At 42.3% G+C, this 20,615-nt stretch overlaps 1 protein-coding gene and 1 long non-coding RNA gene across 2 annotated transcripts in view; both read right to left on the bottom strand.

The window, feature by feature from the left end:
• LOC109869491 (beta-citrylglutamate synthase B-like) overlaps positions 1-20,615 on the bottom strand; it is a 47,550-nt gene that overhangs the window by 23,763 nt on the left and 3,172 nt on the right. The window contains exons 2-3 of the mRNA XM_020459682.2: positions 13,745-13,975; positions 5,762-5,848 (exon numbers count right to left, since the gene is read on the bottom strand). Of these exons, the coding sequence (XP_020315271.1) occupies positions 5,762-5,848; positions 13,745-13,975 (318 nt within the window). The remainder of the gene's footprint in view (positions 1-5,761; positions 5,849-13,744; positions 13,976-20,615) is intronic.
• On the bottom strand, positions 8,537-11,326 carry LOC109869492 (uncharacterized). The gene is made up of 2 exons (XR_004205144.1): positions 10,757-11,326; positions 8,537-9,154 (listed from the first exon to the last, which is right to left on the bottom strand). It is a non-coding gene; the product is annotated as an uncharacterized LOC109869492 (long non-coding RNA).

Raw genomic sequence — 20,615 nt, 5'->3', positions numbered from 1 at the left:
ATTGCCTCGCCTGGTTCACCAACTACTTCTCTGATAGAGTTCAGTGTGTCAAGTCGGAGGGTCTGCTGTCCGGACCTCTGGCAGTCTCTATGGGGGTGCCACAGGGTTCAATTCTTGGACCGACTCTCTTCTCTGTATACATCAATGAGGTCGCTCTTGCTGCTGGTGAGTCCCTGATCCACCTCTACGCAGACGACACCATTCTGTATACTTCCGGCCCTTCTTTGGACACTGTGTTAACAACCCTCCAGGCAAGCTTCAATGCCATACAACTCTCCTTCCGTGGCCTCCAATTGCTCTTAAATACAAGTAAAACTAAATGCATGCTCTTCAACCGATCGCTACCTGCACCTACCCGCCTGTCCAACATCACTACTCTGGACGGCTCTGACTTAGAATACGTGGACAACTACAAATACTTAGGTGTCTGGTTAGACTGTAAACTCTCCTTCCAGACCCATATCAAACATCTCCAATCCAAAGTTAAATCTAGAATTGGCTTCCTATTTCGCAACAAAGCATCCTTCACTCATGCTGCCAAACATACCCTTGTAAAACTGACCATCCTACCAATCCTCGACTTTGGCGATGTCATTTACAAAATAGCCTCCAATACCCTACTCAACAAATTGGATGCAGTCTATCACAGTGCAATCCGTTTTATCACCAAAGCCCCATATACTACCCACCATTGCGACCTGTACGCTCTCGTTGGCTGGCCCTCGCTTCATACTCGTCGCCAAACCCACTGGCTCCATGTCATCTACAAGACCCTGCTAGGTAAAGTCCCCCCTTATCTCAGCTCGCTGGTCACCATAGCATCTCCCACCTGTAGCACACGCTCCAGCAGGTATATCTCTCTAGTCACCCCCAAGACCAATTCTTTCTTTGGCCGCCTCTCCTTCCAGTTCTCTGCTGCCAATGACTGGAACGAACTACAAAAATCTCTGAAACTGGAAACACTTATCTCCCTCACTAGCTTTAAGCACCAACTGTCAGAGCAGCTCACAGATTACTGCACCTGTACATAGCCCACCTATAATTTAGCCCAAACAACTACCTCTTTCCCAACTGTATTTAATTTTTATTTATTTATTTATTTTGCTCCTTTGCACCCCATTATTTTTTTATTTCTACTTTGCACATTCTTCCATTGCAAAACTACCATTCCAGTATTTTACTTGCTATATTGTATTTACTTTGCCATCATGGCCTTTTTTTGCCTTTACCTCCCTTCTCACCTCATTTGCTCACATTGTATAGACTTGTTTATACTGCATTATTGACTGTATGTTTGTTTTTACTCCATGTGTAACTCTGTGTCGTTTTATCTGTCGAACTGCTTTGCTTTATCTTGGCCAGGTCGCAATTGTAAATGAGAACTTGTTCTCAACTTGCCTACCTGGTTAAATAAAGGTAAAATAAATAAATAAATAAAAATCTCTCTTTTGACAAACATACAGTTGAAGTTTACATACATCTAGGTTGGAGTCATTAAAACGTGTTTTTCAACCACTCTACATATTTCTTGTTAACAAACTAGTGTCGGCAAGTCGGTTAGGACATCTACTTTGTGCATGACACAAAAAAATGTTTCCAACAATTGTTTACAAACAGATTATTTCACTTATAATTCACTGTATCACAATGGGTGGGTCAGCAGTTTACATACACTAAGTTGACTGTGCCTTTAAACAACTTGGAAAATTCCAGAAAATGATGTCATGACTTTAGAAGCTTCTGATAGGCTAATTTACATCATTTGAGTCAATTGGAGGTGTACCTGTGGATGTATTTCAAGGCCTACCTTCAAACTCAGTGCCTCTTTGCTTGACATCATGGGAAAATCAAAAGAAATCAGCCAAGACTTCAGAAAAAAATTGTAGACCTCCACAAGTCTGGTTCCAAAAGCCTGAAGGTACCATGTTCATCTGTACAATAGTACGCAAGTATAAACACCATGGGACCACACAGAAGTCATAACGCTCAGGAAGGAGACGCGTTCTGTCTCCTAGAGATGAACGTACTTTGGTGCGAAAAGTGCAAATCAATCCCAGAACAACAGCAAAGGACCTTGTGAAGATGCTGGAGGAAAAAGGTACAAAAGCATCTATATCCACAGTAAAACGAGTCCTATATCGACATAACCTGAAAGGCCGCTCAGCAAGGAAGAAGCCACTGCGGATATATTAAAGCGACATCTCAAGACATCAGTTAAAATAAGTTAAAGCTTGGTCGCAAATGGATCTTCCAAATGGACAATGACCCCAACCATACTTCCAAAGTTGTGGCAAAATGGCTTAAGGACAACAAAGTCAAGGTATTGGAGTGGCCATCACAAAGCCCTGACCTCAACCCTATAGAAAATATGTGGGCAGAACTGAAAAAGCATGAGTGAGCAAGAGGCCTATAAACCTGACTCCGTTACACCAGCTCTGTCAGGAGGAATGGGCAATAATTCACCCAACTTATTGTGGGAAGCTTGTGGAAGGCTACCCGAAACGTTTGGCCCAAGTTAAACAATTTAAAGGCAATGCTGCCAAACATTAATTGAGTGTATGTAAACTTTTGACCCCCAGGGAATGTAATGAAAGAAATAAAAGCTGAAATAAATAATTCTCCCTACTATTATTCTGACATTTCACATTCTTAAAATAAAGTGGTGATCCTAACTGACCTAAAACAGGTAATTTATACTAGGATTAAATGTCAGGAATTGTGAAAAACTGAGTTTAAATGTATTTGGCTAAGGTGTATGTAAACTTCCGACTTCAAATGTATCAAGACTATTTCAATGACAGCTTTTTTCCATGATGCAGAAAAGCTAATCCATGCTTTGTCACTTCTAGATTAGACTACTGCAATGCTCTACTTTCTGGCTACCCGGATAAAGCAGTAAATAAACTTCAGCTAGTGCTAAACACGGCTGCTAGAATCTTGACTAGAACCCAAAAATGTGATCATATTACTCCAGTCCTAGCCACTCTACACTGGCTTCCTGTAAAGGCTAGGGCTGATTTCAAGGTTTTACTGATAACCTACAAAGCATTACATGGGCTTGCTCCTACCTGTCTATCTGATTTGATCCGGCCGTACATACTAGAGGTCGACCGATTAATCGGAATTCCTAACAATCGGAAAACTGTATTTTTGGACACCGATTTGGCCGATTTATTTTTTTAACACCTTTATTTAACTAGGCAAGTCAGTTAAGAACACATTATTATTTTCAATGACGGCCTAGGAACAGTGGGTTACCTGCCTTGTTCAGGGGCAGAACGACATATTTTTACTCTGTCAGCTCGGGGATTCAATCTTGCAACCTTCCAGTTAACTAGTCCAAAGCTCTAACCACCTGCCTCTCATTTCACTCCACGAGGAGCCTGCCTGTTACGCGAATGCAGTAAGTCAAGGTAAGTTGCTAGCTAGCATTAAACTTGTCTTATAAAAAAACAATCAATCATAATCACTAGTTAACTACAGATGGTTGATAATATTACTAGTTTATCTAGCGTGTCCTGCGTTGCATATAATCGATGCGGTGCGTATTCGCGAAAAAGGACTGTCCTTGCTCCAATGTGTACCTAACCATAAACATCAATGCCTTTCTTTAAAATCAATACACATTTTTAAACCTGCATATTTAGCTAAAAGAAAACCAATTTAGCAGGCAATATTAACCAGGTGAAATTGTCACTTCTCTTGCGTTCATTGCACGCAGGGTATATGCAACAGTTTGGGCCGCCTAATTTGCCAGAATTTTACGTAATTATGACATTGAAGGTTGTGCAATGTAACAGGAATATTTAGACTTATGGATGCCACCCATTATTCAAACGTCACTCGCTCTGAGACTTGGAGTGGTTATTCCCCTTGCTCTGCATGGGTAACGGTGCTTCGAGGATGGCTGTTGTCGATGTGTTCCTGGGACCATGCTTCAGGACTACCTGGTCTGACGACTACTTGCTGTTCCCAGTTCACCTGGTCATGCTGCTGCTCCAGTTTCAACTGTTTTACCTGCGGCTATGGAACCCTGACCTATTCACCGAACATGCTGTTTTCGACACTCTCTCTCTACCACACCTGCTGTCTCTAACTCTTAATGCTCAGCTATGAAAAGCCAACTGACATTTACTCCTGAGGTGCTGACCTGTTGCACCCTCTACAACCACTGTGATTATTATTTGACCCTGCTGGTCATCTATGAACGGTTGAACATCTTGGCCATGTACTGTTATAATCTCAACCCGGCACCGCCAGAAGGGGACTGGCCACCCCCTCAGAGCTTGGTTCCTCCTAGGTTCCTGTCTTTCTAGGGAGTTTTTCCGAGCCACCGTGCTTCTACATCTGCATTGCTTGCTGTTTGTGACATTGGCTGATGTAAAAAGGGCTTTATAAATACATTTGATTGATACGGCAGGGTAGCCTAGTGGTTAGAGCGTTGGACTAGTAACCAGAAGGTTACAAATCTGTCGTTCTGCCCCTGAACAGGCAGTTAACTGGCAATCCCACTGTTCCTAGGCCGTCATTGAAAATAAGAATTTGTTCTTAACTGACTTGCCTAGTTAAATAAAGGTAAAATACATTTAAAAAAATACATTTGATTGATTTGGCCCGAATGCCAAGCGTCACATCTGGAGGAAACCTGGCACCATCTCTACGGTGAAGCATGATGGTGGCAGCATCATGCTGTGGGGATGTTTTTCAGCGGCAGGGACTAGTCAGGATCGAGGCAAAGATTAACAGAGAAAACCTTGATGAAAACCTGCTCAGGACCTCAGACTCAGGCGAAGATTAATCTAACAGGACAACGACCCTAAGCACAAAGACAACATAGAACTGGCTACAGGACAAGTCGCTGAATGTCCTTGAGTGGCCCAGCTAGAGCCTGGACTTGAACCCTGTGCAGCAACGATTCCCATCTAACCTGATAGGATCTGCAGGGAAAATGGGAGAAACTCCCCAAATACAGGTGTGCCACGCTTGTAACGTCATACCAAAGAAGAATCGAGGCTGTAATTTCTGGCAATGGTGCTTCATCCAAGTTCTTAGTAAAGGGTCTGAATACTTTGTAATGTTTATATATTAGCAAAAAAAAAATAATGTTACTTTGTCATTATGGCGTATTGTGTATAGATTGATAAGGGAAAAAACTTTTATCAATTTTAGAATAAGGCTGTAATGTAACAAAATGTGGAAAAAGTAAAGTGGTCTGAATACTTTCCGAATGCACTGTAGCTTTTTTGGGTGGGGCTGATTTGTTTGTATATACAAAATCAAACTTCAGTGGCCGTATGCCTATGGCGGTTCTACAATGCCCTTTCTTGATAGACTATCTATGCTCTGTCATTACCCAAAGTCTATTGTTATAGACACAGACAATGGGAGACCAATTAAAGTGTTAATGACTATGAATAAAAAGTTGATGGGCCAGGAGGCCTCTGAAATAGCTAAGGTTCAATCTCTTTCCTAACTTGACATTAGTCAAAAACTTCTCTGGCAAGTTGAAAAATCAGCGAGAATGATAAAAATGGGTTTAAATAAGCAGTGGCGATTTGTACTATGTGCTTTCCTTTTCACAATGACAATCACTTAGCACCCCTTTGTTAAATTCCTTTTATGGGTGGACCTAGGTGCTGTTGGTCACGCACACAATGGTGGAAGAGGATTCGAGAAGCAGTTTTGCAAAAAACGAGAGGCCTGGGCTGGTTTTGATATTAAAGAGAGAGGTGAATGGAGGGATGATTGCGGTCAGACTAACCTCTGTGACCACGTGCGTTCTTCACCACCACAGGGTAGCCCAGCGGTTCCGCTTCATCAATCATCTTGCGGAAGTTCTCGTGTCCTCCTACGAATAACACAAGATACACACGTTACAATTTGTCCAATGATCAAAATCTCTCCATTACCATCTGTGTAGCTCAGTCATTTGACTGTGCAAAATGGGGTTTGTTGCTATAGGAACCATGTTCTGACTTGTGAAGCAAGGAATGATTGCCATTGGGTGAGGATTGCTGTGGGTATGTCATTCTTTGTTCAAGGGATATTTCGGTATTTGGGGTAATTTCCTACTTACCCAGAGTCAGATGAACTCACAAATACCATTTTTATGTCTATGCATGCAGTTCTAAGGAAGTTGAAGGCAGCATATCATTAGCTTACCGCAATTGCTGGAAGTCTATGGGTATCTACTATCCATCTCCTGGGAAATAGACCTAACTTCTCCAAATCTGGGTGGTCGGTCATTTATAAAAACGTATAAAGCTATACACAGTAATCAATATTTTATAAATGAGAAAGTCAATTTTTACTGATAATCATCAGAAATTACAATCAACTTCCTCATTTACGGACTACTTTGGGTTCTTTCTAGTAGCTAGCTCACTTGCTTATTGGCAAATCATCCTAATAACATGATGATTTGCCAATAATAATAACATTTGATGAATCATGTCGGACTTTGAGGTAGTAGAAATTTTTTATTCAGAGCCATATTTGTTAGAGACAGAATTTAGGAGGGAGGGGGAATCAGCGGAGTCTGTAGACGAGCTAGCAGAAGCGGTGGCGAGACCCTGGTCTAAGGGGGACGGCGGGGCATATCAACCAACAAAGAGTGTTTGTGCTGTGCTGAGTGGGGCTTGATACTCTACATGACCAAAAGTATGTGGAAACTCTTTCAAATTAGTGGATTTGGCTATTTCAGCCACACCCGTTGCTGACAGGTGTATAAAATCGAGCACACAGCAATGCAATCTCCATAGACAAACTTGTCAGTGGAATGGCCTTACTTACTAAGAGCTCAGTGACTTTCAACGTGGCATGTCATACGATGCCACTTTTCCAAGTCAGTTCGTCAAATTTCTGCCCTGCTAGAGCTGCTCCGGTCAACTGTATGTGCTGTTATTGTGACATGGAAACGTCTAGAAGCAACAACGGCTCAGCTGCAAAGTGGTAGGCCACACAAGCTCACAGAACGGGAACGGGTGTGCTGAAGCGTGTATAAATCGTCTGTCCCTCGGTTGCAACACTCACTCCCGAGTTGTAAACTGCCTCTGGAAGCAATGTCAGCACAAGAACTGTTCGTTGGGATCTTGATGAAGTGGGTTTCCATGGCCGAGCAGCCTGAGATCACCATGCAAAATGCCAAGCATCGGCCTGAGTGGTGGAAACGCGTTCTCTGGAGTGATGAATCACGCTTCATCTGGCAGTCCAACGGACAAATCTGGGCTTGGCGGAAGCCAGCAGAACGCTACCTGCCCCAATGCATAGTGCAGACTATAAATTTGGAAGAGGAGGAATAATGGTCTGGTATCGTTTTTCATTGGTTCGCGCTAGGCCCCTTAGTTCCCGTTAAGGGAAATCTTAATGCTACAGCATACAATGACATTCTAGACGATTCTGTGCTTCCAACTTTGTGGCAACAGTTTGGGGAAGGCCCTTTCCTGTTTCAGCATGACAATGCCCCAGTGCAGAAAGTGAGGTCCATACAGACATGGTTTGTCGAGATCAGTGTAGAAGAACTTGACTGGCCTGCACAGAGTCCTGACCTCAACCCCATCAAATACTATTGAGATGAATTGGAACGTCGACTGCTAGCCAGGCCTAATTGCACATAATCAGTGCCCGACCTCACTAATGCTCGTGGCTGAATGGAAGAAAGTCCCCGCAGCAATGTTCCAACATCTAGTGGAAAGCCTTTCCCGAAAAGTGGAGGCTGTTATAACAGCAAAATGGGGGGGACCAACTCCACATTAATGTCCATGATTTTTGAATGAGATGTTCGAAGACATGGTGTCTACATACTTTTGATCATGTAGTGTATCTACAGCGAAGAGAGCGGCGCACCCAGAGACTAACAAACCGCAAGGACTTTTATGCTTTCATCAAACCTGGATTCTTCTGTCCCAAAAATAAACTGGAAAAAGTAGCCCATACCTGTTGGACCAAATGGAAAGCTGTCTATCGAGTAAGTGACAATACTCTTGCTTGTCCCAGCACATAGTAACAAAATATAAAAGATCTATTAACTTTTGTTTTATAATTTCATTCTGATCAAATTAAATTGTTTCCTGTTATTAAATTATTTGGCTCTAACTTAGTTGTTCTTAGTCAATACAGGCTGGTTGCATATCAACTGGTGTTGGAGTAGGCACTGAAGGGCTATAGACTGGGACCAGAAGTCATGCACGTGTTGTTTCTGCCATTCGCCTCAAATATCCCTCGCCCACATGAGTCTACATGGGATTCAAGAAGAGGATGTAATGATTTAGCTTCACAGATGATTTAGCTTCACAGACAGATATTGCCAAACTAATTTAGACAAATCGCTTTAATAAATACTGTTTGAACCAGTACAACTTATTTTGTTCCAATTCTGTCAAATCACTGTAATAAATGCCATTTAGTTAATATCTACCATAAATGATTCATTACAGTATGTGATAGTTGTGTGAATGAAATATAGGAGTCAAGTCAATGTTTCAGTAACATTTGAATATTAAAGGTAAAGACCTATGTAATGACATGACAATCGATGAACTGGCAATTATTTATTTTATACAACACAATACAGATCACTGCACATAATGTACAATACACAGTATAGACAAGACATTCACACAATTCACAGCAATAAAAAGTAAATATACAATAAAATAGACGGTACAAAGTAGGTATAACGGTAGTCTAAAGTGAATGGATTGTTTTTTTCATTAAAGATGCAGACAGCTAATGACCATGTAACAAATGATGTTACAATAAGTGTGTTTGTATTAGGTAGTAGTGCAAGGAGGACCATGTCAGTTGGGGGTGTCAGAATAGCCCCAAGTGTACTTGAATCTTGATGTGTGTGCTGCAATTGTCTATCAGAGCTAAGTGTTTTGTTACTTGTCGTGTTTGTGTGGACCCAAGGATGAATAGCTAATGGAGATAACAGTAATGACCTCCTCCTTGCTGGGTTTTTGCATGGGGTTATGTTGGCAGCCAAACGACAGCCTCTTTCACAGGATTTGGGCTCCAAGTATTTGTCCATTCGTCTCTGCAGGATGCTCTCCATCAGGTCATCCCTGAATCTTTGAGCGGTGGGTTGATATATCAGCCGTGCAATCCACTGTTTTTGATTGTTTTGGTAAGACAACGTTGGATCTTGGAGTGCCTGAAATGAGGCAAGAGAAGACGATAAAACCAGTGAATACAATCTAAACACAAGGAAGTTTCCGTACATATAAAAATAACATATGGGACACATCTTGCTTTGCTACATTGAAATCAGGCTGGATGCAGTTGATCAGATTAGTGTAGTGATTGATGTAGTGTATATCCACTACATATACAAAAGTATGTGGACACCCCTTCAAATTAGTGGATTCGGCTATTTCAGCCACACCCGTTGCTGAAAGGTGTATAAAAATCGAGCACACAGCCATGCAATCTCCATAGACAAACCTTGGCAGGAAAATGGCCTTACTGAAGAGCTCAGTGACTTTCAACATGGAACCGTCACAATTCTGCCCTGCTAGAGCTGCTCCAGTCAATTGTAAGTGCTGTTATTGTGAAGTGGAAACGTCTAGGAGCAACCATTGGCTCAGGCGCGAAGTGGTAGGCCATACAAGATCACAGAACGGGACCGCCAAGTGCTAAAGCTCATAGTGCGTAAAAATGGTTAGTCCTCGGTTACAACACTCGCTACAGATTTCCAAACTGCCTCTGGAAGCAACGTCAGCACAAGAACTGTTCGTCGGGAGTTTATGGCCAAGCAGCCGCACACAAGCCTAAGATCACCCCGTGCAATGCCAAGCGCCAGCTGGAGTGGTGTAAAGCTCCCCACCATTGGACTCTGGAGCAGTGGAAACACATTCTCATAGTGCCATCTGTAAAGTTTGGAGGAATAATGGTCTGGGGCTGTTTTTCAAGGTTCGGGCTAGGCCACATTTGTTCCAGTGAAAGGATATCTTAAAGCTACAGCATACAAGCACATTCTAGACGATTCTGTTCTTCTAACTTTGTGGCAACAGTTTGGGGAAGGCACTTTCCTGTTTCAGCATGACAATGGTTTGTCGAGATCGGTGTGGAAGAACTTGACTGCACAGAGCCCTGACCTCAACCCCATCAAACACCTTTGGGATGAATTGAAACGCCGACTGCTAGCCGGGCCTAATCACCCAACATCAGTGCCTGACCTCACTAATGCTCTGGTGGCTGAATGGAAGCAAGTCCCCGCAGCAATGTTCCCACATCTAGTGGAAAGCCTTCCCAGAAGAGTGGAGGCTGTTATAGCAGCAAAGAGGGAACCAACTCCATATTAACACCCATGATATTGGAATTAGATTTTCGAAGAGCAGGTGTCCACATACTTTTGTTCATGTCGTGTAGTCAGGCCGCACACTAGAAAAGGGGAGCCTCTGAGCACACTTGAAAGGGAGCACCATCCCCCAGAGAAACCCCCCACTTTCCCCAAATCAACCAAACTATCCTGGAGGGGCTACCTGTCCTTTTGTTAGAATTAAAACAAAAAAATGTATTAACCAGTAACCTTTTATTTAACCAGGCAAGTCAGTTAAGTTCAGGGGCAGAACGACAGATTTGTACCTTGTCAGCTCGGGGGTTTGAACTTTCAGCCTTCCGGTTACTAGTCCAACACTCTAACCACTAGGCTACCCTGCCGCCCCAGAATGAATCTGTCTGGACAGGCCAATGTGACAAAAGAAGTGCTAAAAAGTGTAAACCAGAACATTGATGGCATATTTTGAGTACTTACCAACAACTGTTGAGGCTTGTCCTCTATTCTGGTTCTGAATGCGATGTTACTTCAGCAGACATGGAGTCTGTTCCTTGTGGACAGTCCACAGCAGGCACGTCATCTATCTCAACTTTAGTGAAAAATAAAGGAAAAGGGTACAGGAAATGTTGGTATTCATAAGCAAACAAGAACACATTGGAAGAAAGCCATAATAGCTGTTTTGTTATTGTGGCATGCTGTCACCTATTACATAGCTAACACCATAAACTCAAGCCAATTTATTTGTTTCTATAAAGCATGTGGAAATTGTATAATTAGGTGGAAAGTGTTTAAATCAATTTTAATAAAGATTTAAATAATGTCACCACACAATTTTTAATAATGAAAGGACATCACATAGTTTTGTGAATTTTAAGTTGTTTTGTTGTACTCAGCTATACTTTGGCTTTGAGAGGAGGGCATTCCATTAAATGAAATGGATGACATGGACATGATATATCCACAAGACAATTGACAGGCCTATCACATTTTATCATGAGAACAGCTAGCTCCTACTCAATCAATCAGATACTGTTAGATCATCATCACACTTACCCCATTCTACTTTGTTCTGGCGTGCGTAGAATGACCACTGTATGCGTCAGGAAACGTCTCATCTTATGGCTCGTCAGTTCATCCTCTAAAAAAATGTCAAGAGCAAACTAGCTACAACCTTTCTGAGGTCCTTGGTCAGCATTGTCTATATTCACGGCAAATAGCCATAGTTTAAATTAGTCCGGATTATTCAGTTTGAAAGATTATAGCCGACCACTTCCTTGGTTTGTTATTGCAAGCTGTTACAGCACACCCACAAACCATTTTCAATATTGGACTAGTGATGGTAGTCCGTTGATGTAACCCAAGTCTCACCACACTCTACTACATGTGCTAGCTAGCTGTCAAGGTAACGTAAACTAGCCAATAGCGTGAAAATACTTCCAGCAGTGTCAACAATATTCACAGTCATGGCTGCGAGGTAAAACTATAGTTTTGGACTGTTGATGTACTCTTGTTCTTCTGTGGGTTTTACAATTGACGTTCTCTTCTCACACGTTGCCTACTTGATATCTAGCTAGCAAACTTGTTCATAACTGCCGCTGTCCCGACGTCTCAGCTGGCCAGCTCACACACAGCCCATCCTTGCGCCCACCATCACAGTGGATGAATAAAATGCGTAGTTAGGAGAAAATAGTTCCAAAAATAAATAACTATAATTAAAATATTACAATTTCATATATACTTAGAGTACAAAGTGCTAATTTCCCTGCTTTTAAGAGAAGATAGCTAGTAGATATCCATAGACTTCCAGCAATTGCGCTAAAATAACGATATGCTACCTTCAACTTGCACGCATACACATAAAAATGGTATCCATGAGTTCGTTTTTCTCTCCGTAAATAGGAAATTATCCAAAATACCTACGTATCCTTTTAATACTTGGTTGTTCTGCCGTCTCTGACTTTTCATATGACTATATCTAGTAATACGTCGAATTCAATTGACCAGCAGGACAATTTCTGACATTTAAACGCCATCTGGAGAGCAAAATCTGCTTCGTTTTGCTGTCTGGGCCTGAACTAATGTGGAATATTGAACACTGCAATTTCTAGGTGCTCTCTGTCTGTGGTCTGGCGTTTTGACAGAAGACCAGATGTGAGCTGCCCTGCACATGCCTTCTCCAAAAAGCACACGTCCACACTCTGCTGTGAGACCGAGCGAAAGAGAGCAGCAGCAAATGTCAGGCCCAGCTCTACCACGTCACCGGCTGCAACGGCAGGAGAGCCAGAGGAGGTTAGGGGCAGCAGGGAGGGATTTTTTTTATTGTCCAAGTCATGATGGTTGGTGGAGGGGCGCATTACATAAACACTCCGGCCTCTTTGTAGTCTGAGGAGTGTTAGGTTGCCCTCACCAAAATACAAAGCACTAGATTTCTGCAGTGGTACTAAATATATTAAAATACACCTTTCCTCTCTGCTTTGGTTTAGTCTTAAAACAAAATAAAAGTGTGGTTTTGGCGTACAGGCCTCGTTGCCTGCCTGTATTATTCCACATCCTGCTTTGTCCAAAGTAAAGAAGTCAGAGATTCCAGGCAAAATGTGACAAATATTTTTTTAGAGTGTTTGAGAAAGTGATGATGACAGAGGGGACTGGATGGGTCAAATGCTTTTTCTTTTATGATGCATACTTAAGATCAACTAGTGTTAGCATATTTGCTAGCTACATGGCCGTTTGAAGAGGGGTGCTGAGACATTTGGGGGGGGCTAATAAAGGCCAAGTGGACTACTTTTTTGAAAAAAATATGTTTTTCTTTCATTTATAATGATTTGTCAGGGGGTGCTGTAGCACCCTCAGCACCCCTACTTCACATGGCTATGGCTAGCTAGCTAAGGAGTGCTTAAGTGGTTAGCTAGCTTGGAGGAAGTATTTAGTGTTGTGCATATTGGGTCTGTGCACTTCCCATCCCATAGCCTACATTGTATATGAAGTGTGACTGGTTCACCATGGAGTTACGGAGAAAATGCCCTCTTTTCTCATTTTATTTTTTGGGCTACCCCAAGTGGGGTTTGTGCTCTCTGATTGGATCAAAGTCAAGTTTTTGGCCACTGACGAGCCTTGCTAGGTTCGTCTCTACCGGGTCGGCCCACAGCAGGTACCGCTTTTGTTCAAGCAAGAGAAGGAACGGCCTCCCACTGTGATAAGTACTTTTCTGCAGTCTATCAGCAGTGAGATTCTCGGTGTGTTTCATACTTTACCCACTCGACCAGACTCCGGTCTCTTGGGTGACTTAAGTTAATCCTGATTGTAGAACTTTGTAAGGACACTCTCAGACCAACTCAAGTGCATTCAAAAGCATGATTGGCATACATCCAATACAAGAATACACCGAATTCATTGTCCCTGCCCTTAATACACTGGATTTTCTAAGCTCAGGAATCAGGAATAATATGACCAAGCTTAGTAGCTCACCGTAGGAGAAGGTGTCAGGGAGTGGGACCCCATGGCCAGCCAGCTCCTGGAAGGTCCAGAACTTGTTGACGCAGTTGAGGATGGCCTGGGGCCGGTTGACCAGCCGGCAGCCCATCTTTTCCAGGTGGCGTAGCACTGTGATGTCGCTGTCCGACTGCACCCAGGGGGTGGGGACTCGCACCACCGCCACCTGAGGGTAGGACGTCACCACCTCCTGCTCGACCCTCAGACCTGGAGAGGGAATGAGAGAGAGTGAGAGGAGAGAGAGAGAGACAAAATTGTTTTTTAGCGTGAAATATTCCGAATGTCACATTTCACATACCGTAAAGATTTAAATGAAATGCAGTCTCAAATTGCCGCCTGTCCCTTTTTATTAGCCGGGCAACGGCACACTTTTCATCAAATAAAAGACTGTTTCAAATAAACAAGGTTTAATTCAGTAATGACTTAAAAAAATATGAAAATCTGTTTTTAATCGCCAGTAAGAACTGCTAGCCATTAGCTGCTAACAGCTGAGAACGGCTAGCTAACTTGCAAGCACAAAAACAGTCAACAACTTTGGAAGTACGGAACCTTAGAAATCAGATGATCGCCCTTTTGAGGTCACTTTAACAATGTTTACATATCTTACATTACTCATCTCATATGTATATACTGTATCTTAGTCTATGCCGCTCTGACATTGCTCATCCATATATTTATATATTCTGAATTCCATTCCTTTACTTAGATTAGTGTGTATTTGGGATTTGTTGTGAAATTGTTAGGTATTACTTGTTAGATATTGCTGCATTGTCGGAACTAGAATCACAAGCATTTCGCTACACCCGCAACAACATCTGCTAAACACCTTGTATGTGACAAATACATTTTGATTTGAAGTAAGAATTGACAAAAATGTACAGTCAAAGAGGAGAATAATTATGGTCAAGAAAAGTTTGATATTTTTTATTAGAGGCATAGTAATACAAAAGAAACATGACCGCGTGTAAATGATAACACATTAGTGCACGAAATGAAGAAATGTATTAAAATGCTGGAAGTGAAGGCTGTACAATTAACTATGCAAATTAGTAAAAACTGTGCACATTAAAGAAATAGATGCCTGGCTCAAATAGAAGCCTGTCTCTAATAAGCGCCTGTTGTGTTCAATGATTTAAGTAAATAAACGCCCTGGCTATTAATTTAAGTTTTACGGTAGTTTCATATAGACATCATTGGATATTATTGATTAATCATATGAACAGTCTACACTTTCACTAATGTCAAGAGAACATATTTCATTGATAACATTTTGCAGAGTAACTCTGGTAGCTACAGTGGATTGCATGTATCGCACAACAACCAAACAACTTAAAAGTAGCGTCTGTTTAGAACGTTCGTGCCACCAGTCCCTCCCATGTCACATTAGCATCCCGCAAACAACCAGTCATTATCGAGCTGCTCTGGATGTGTGAGCTGAGCTGGCCCTGTGTAGCAGAGGTGTGGCAGGGTAGCCTAGTGGTGTTAGTGCTTCAGTTGGACTGGGTCCGGCCCGTGCCACTCACTCACATCACACCCTGCTCACATCCACATGCTCCCTGTGGCACTGCCAACTTCTCTGACCTCAAGGCCAAGAGTCATCGCCCCCAGAGGAGCACAGATCCCCAGCAGTATACTTAATACAGCTTAAAGTTCAGTGCTTTCTCCCAATATAGGAAGGTATAAGCACATTAATTGTACCTTTATTTCAACAGGGAGTCCCATTGAGACAAATGCCCAGCATTTTACACATTAGAATACAAACAACAGTTAAAACACAATCATAGATACCATCTACATCTCTCAGCTACCAGATCTATAGTAAATACCTTAAAATGCCTGAGCGGCACCAGAACACCCAATTTCAACAAGCTATGCAGAACCAACCCTGCAAACATGTTTTATAACTCATGTAGCCAGTCTTAAGCCTGGGAGATTGACTGAACCTAAATACACATAAGAGCTTTCTACAATCATACACGCAAGAGGTGCTACCAGAACCTATTCTCTGATAGATTTTGCACCAAATTTGTTTAAAGTATACAAGAGATTGGCTATGAATAGCTATCTATAGATTGCATACATATGTGTATTTATATTGACATAGTTTGCGTGTTTGAACGTTGTTATGCTCAAGGTTACATTCTCACTGTGAGATTTTAACATGGCCGATTTCAAGTGTTCATAACAAATCGATAATCTGCATTCTTGGATGCTGATTATATTGCATTCCACAAGGAAACTGCGTGGCAGGCTGACCACCTGTTACGCGAGTGCAGCAAGGAGCCAAGGTAAGTTGCTAGCTAGCATTAAACTTATCTTATAAAAATTTATGACCAAAGGCTCGTATTTCTGTGTTTATTATATTATAATTAGGTCTATGATTTGATAGAGCAGTCTGACTGAGCGGTGGTAGACGGCAGCAGGCTCGTAAGCATTCATTCAAACTTTACTGTGTTTGCCAGCAGCTCTTAGCCATGCTTGATTCACACGCGGTTTATGACTTCAAGCCTATCAACTCCTGAGATTAGGCTGGCAATACTAAAGTGCCTATTAGAACATTCAATGGTCAAAGGTATAAGAAATACAAATGATAGAGAGAAATAGTCGTCACAATTCCTATAATATATATAACCTAAAACTTCTTAACTGGGAATATTGAACCACCAGCTTTCATATGTTCTCATGTTCTGAGCAAGGAACTTAAACATTACCTTTTTTACATGGCACATATTGCACTTTTACTTTCTTCTCCAACACTGTTTTTGCATTATCTAAACCAAATTGAGCATGTTTCATTATTTATTTGAGACAAAATTTATTTTATTTCTGTATTATATTAAGATAAAATAAGTGTTCATTGTTCATTCAGTATTGTTGTAATTGTCATTTTTGGTCATCCAATAATCGGTATCGGCCTTGAAATATCATAATCGGTCGACCTCTACAACTAGCAGTTCATTTAGGCCTACTACCAGCCATTTGAATTCCGTAAAAACAACAATAAGGAGACATGCAGAGAAATGTTAGCAACAGCACAACATGGTGGAATAGAAAGAAAAGCAAAAAAAGGGAGCAGCATTCGATGAAGGGATGAAAAGGAGAGGTGCTGTGCAGCAAGGTTTGCAGTAGGTGCTTTGGCTCAGCACCTCAGCAGGAGAGACAGATGGAGTGATGGGACGTGAGGAGAAGCAGGGGCAGGAGAGGAGGGAAAAGAGGGGATTGTCACTGACACTGCACTATTTGCTCCACTGTGACCAGCTTTTCAGCCATCTTAAGATCTACGCTCACTAAAGAGACAGCGTCAACACTGGATTGACAGAGGTCACAATGTCGAAGGCACACAAACAAATAATAGGTGACAGGCTTCTAAAATACTGGCTCCTGATGCTTGAAAAGGCACAGAGAGAAGGAAGGAGATGGGCCATTTTTGGTTCAAACGATGGTCAGAGATAAATGCAGCAGGACAATAGAAAAGGATGGAGATGTATGCATAAAGAACTACAGGGGAGGTGGGGAGAAGTGTGTGTATGTGGCAGGGGATGAGTCAGAAGTGGAAAGTGTTTGTTTAGGAATAACCCTGCCTGTCCCCCCCCCTCTCACTCTCAGTATTCAATTGGGGAATTCACTCACTGCATGCCCCCCCCCCCCCCCCCCCCCCCCCCATTCGTACTGGTTTGATTGTGCAGCCGTTGAGCGAGCCATGCTACAATGAAGTATCAAAGGACACTGGCCAAGACAGTATTCGGTGTCCACATCACTTGTGTCGGTTTCCAAGGCAACTACACAGGTCACATGGAAAAACCCTGATGAATCTGTTCGCATCCAGTGCGCTCATAGTACTGTCAGACAGTCATTTTGAAAACATTTACAAAATGTTCTTATAACCCTCTATTACCTTTGGCAGAAGGACCATTCGGGCATTTAGTGTTTCCAATTTCTAGTGACAAAATGATGTTTACGGCCAACTAATCTACCAGTCATCTTTCCGTGTGCAGGGCCTTCCGTCCCCACGGGTGTTGAACTGTGTGTTATTTTCGTTGTGTCGGACAGGGCTGACTGGCTCCATAACTGCTGAGTGGGGGGCTCCCATCCCGCTCTGGCATTCTGTGCATTCCGCTGTGACGTCACAATACGGCTGGCCTGACATGCCAACACTCAACGAGCTTTGCCAGCCCTGGCCACAGCATTGCCACAGGCCAGGCGGGCACCACTTCCTCTGGGGAAAGGGTGGGTGACTGGCTGGCTGGCTGGACACTAGTCTGTCTTGTCTAGCGACATTGTCTAGCGACAATACAGCCACGTAGCCACGTAGCCGACACAAACACACACATTAAACTGCGATTTTCAGCTGTTGTCAGATGGTGTGTGGACTTTTGCAATGTTTATGTGAGAAATGACCATGCATTTCAAATGTGTAGGGACTGGGCCTATTAAGCAATTGTATACAATCATTTAGAGAATAACCTATTGATTTATTCCTTGCAAGAGTCTGTCTCTTGTTAGAACTACAATATGTGATTCGCTCATCTCCAATAATAATCAACATCTCAGTTGATGTTCTTTATCACTATGTGCTATAGGAGGTTATTTATTGTACTTCAGGTCTATTTAGCTGAAAACGCCCTCAATCACACACTGTGATTAGGCTGCTACTGAATGTGCTGCTGCTGGCCCTGTCAGCAAGGATCAATCTGGACCAAAGGAAGTGTGCAGAAATGTTTTGCTCGCAAGGAGAGGGGTATGGATGTGGGTTCTGTTTTTTTGTGGCCCCTATCCCCATCAAAATTGCCCATCCCTAATGTAACCCAACCAATACCACACCAATGCATCAGCTGATGGCGTACGGTGTATGTCATTTAATTTCATGGGCCAGGTTTCAATCCTAACTGGTTGGTATTGACAACAACGCCTCATGTGTTCTTAGGCAGGATTTGAAGTGACATTAAGATGTGTTTTGTGACACACAGGGACGGCTTCGCCTGTCTCATTGATTGGAGAGGACAGCATCCATGAGGTAGTGAGTGTTTCCCTTGGTATAATAACCATTAATGCCCTGCGGCCTCATATCTATCTAGAAATATGTAAACTGCTTTGCCAAATACAGAGTCCTAATATGCAAATGCACCTTTTCCCATCACTTGAGAGCAAGCAAATGAGTTGTCGTGACACAGCTCGCTACAGTGGGAGAGGAATTATCAGTCTTTGACCGCCAGGGCGTTATTACATCACGAGATTAAAAAAAAGAAACTCATAACTGATCATCTCTCCCTGACCTGCCATGTCAACTAGCATACGACCTTAGTGTACCCTTCAACACTTTATTAAATAGGCTAAAAGCGTTGTAAACAAAAAGATAACATGAAAGTAGCTTATTTCTTTCTATATCTGTTTATAAAGGAAGGATTAAACACATCATATCAACCTATAATCTAAGCATTTCACTTCCAAATACAGAAAATGGGGATCATTATCCAAGCTAAATCAGCCAAATGCTGACATTATATTGGGAGACAAGTGAATTATCCATTCAACTTCAGCCATAGGCTAATAAAAAGAGGTGAAATGCTACACTGACTTCTCTGTTCCCTTCTAAAAACCAGCTGAACCTATTCTTCAGGCGACTTGGTGTTTCCTCACACTTTGCTCTTTGCCATTTCCAAGGCACGTTTGTCCTTCATTGAATACAAGATTTTACAGCTGACAATGTCTTGGGAAATAGGCTATTCCTATTTATCAAATTATTTTAGTTTAAGCTAAAACAATTGAGCTAAAACGGCCTTGTCAAAAGCAGAAGTGTTCATATGCCCACATGGGAAAGCTGTTATAGTTCAGCATAGTTCGTCAAATGGGAGTCTTTCCTCAGTGTCCGATGCCAAGATTAGGATTAAAGAAAGATAGGGAATTCCATCCTTGGTCTATTAATGATGCATCTTGTCTCACATCATATGACTGCTGGTGGAAAATCACAATGTGTTAAATTGGCCATCGCTCATGAGATCCTATGTCCTTTCTGCCTTTTCTATAATATTATGGACATGTTATATTTGTCTAGCATTGACAAGTGTGTTTGTGTGGCCTCCACAAGAAAGGCCAAATAATCATTAATCAATTCATAATCTGTCTTCCTCGTGCACAACTCTTTATTTCTGAATCATGGGAGATTGTGAGATTCCTTTGGATGACCATTGGGTTTGGCAGTGGACATAATAATAATAATTTGGTGACATTTCCAAATATTTGTCCTATTTGGAAATGTGTGTTTTGCATATCCCAACTCCCCCTGAGACACCCTAGGACAGTGGGGTCAAGGCCAGAGTCTGCCGTTATCAACGTCAGTGTCAGATGAAGGCCCAAAACATTGTCAAAGTTTCCAGCCACCCAAGCCACAGACTGTTCTCTCTGCTACTTAATTTAGTTTTATAATAATCTCATAATGATCCACCTGAACTGTGGGTTTCACAGGGTTGATGGGATTGGTTGAATGGTTTAGTGTGAAAAATGGTTTAGTGTGACCTAAAGCTGCCATTATGGCCAAACTCTCCAATGGCCGTTAATCTGTGATGTCAACACTAACGACTAAAGCCATATATGTAGATCTGGGGCCAGCTGGGATTAGAGGGCAGGCCCTACAGGACCACAACCCTGCTCCAGTTGTAGCTCTGGCTAACCTAGACAGCTGTCTATTTTACCTACCTATCTAGGCCAATAGTCCTACCCTCCCTTCCTCCTGGGTTTCTCGCAGATTATCCAGCATTGACGACTATCTCCAACAATCTAGGCCATTGTTGAAGTGGGTGTCTGACTCCTTGCGAAGAGCATGGGCCAATGACAAACTGAGTGGTTTTGA

The sequence above is a fragment of the Oncorhynchus kisutch genome, linkage group LG24 (genome assembly GCF_002021735.2).
Source record: "Oncorhynchus kisutch isolate 150728-3 linkage group LG24, Okis_V2, whole genome shotgun sequence".
In the NCBI taxonomy this organism is placed as follows: Eukaryota; Metazoa; Chordata; class Actinopteri; order Salmoniformes; family Salmonidae; genus Oncorhynchus; species Oncorhynchus kisutch.
Note: the sequence above shows the minus strand (reverse complement) of the source record. Positions and strands in the feature narration are given on the sequence as shown.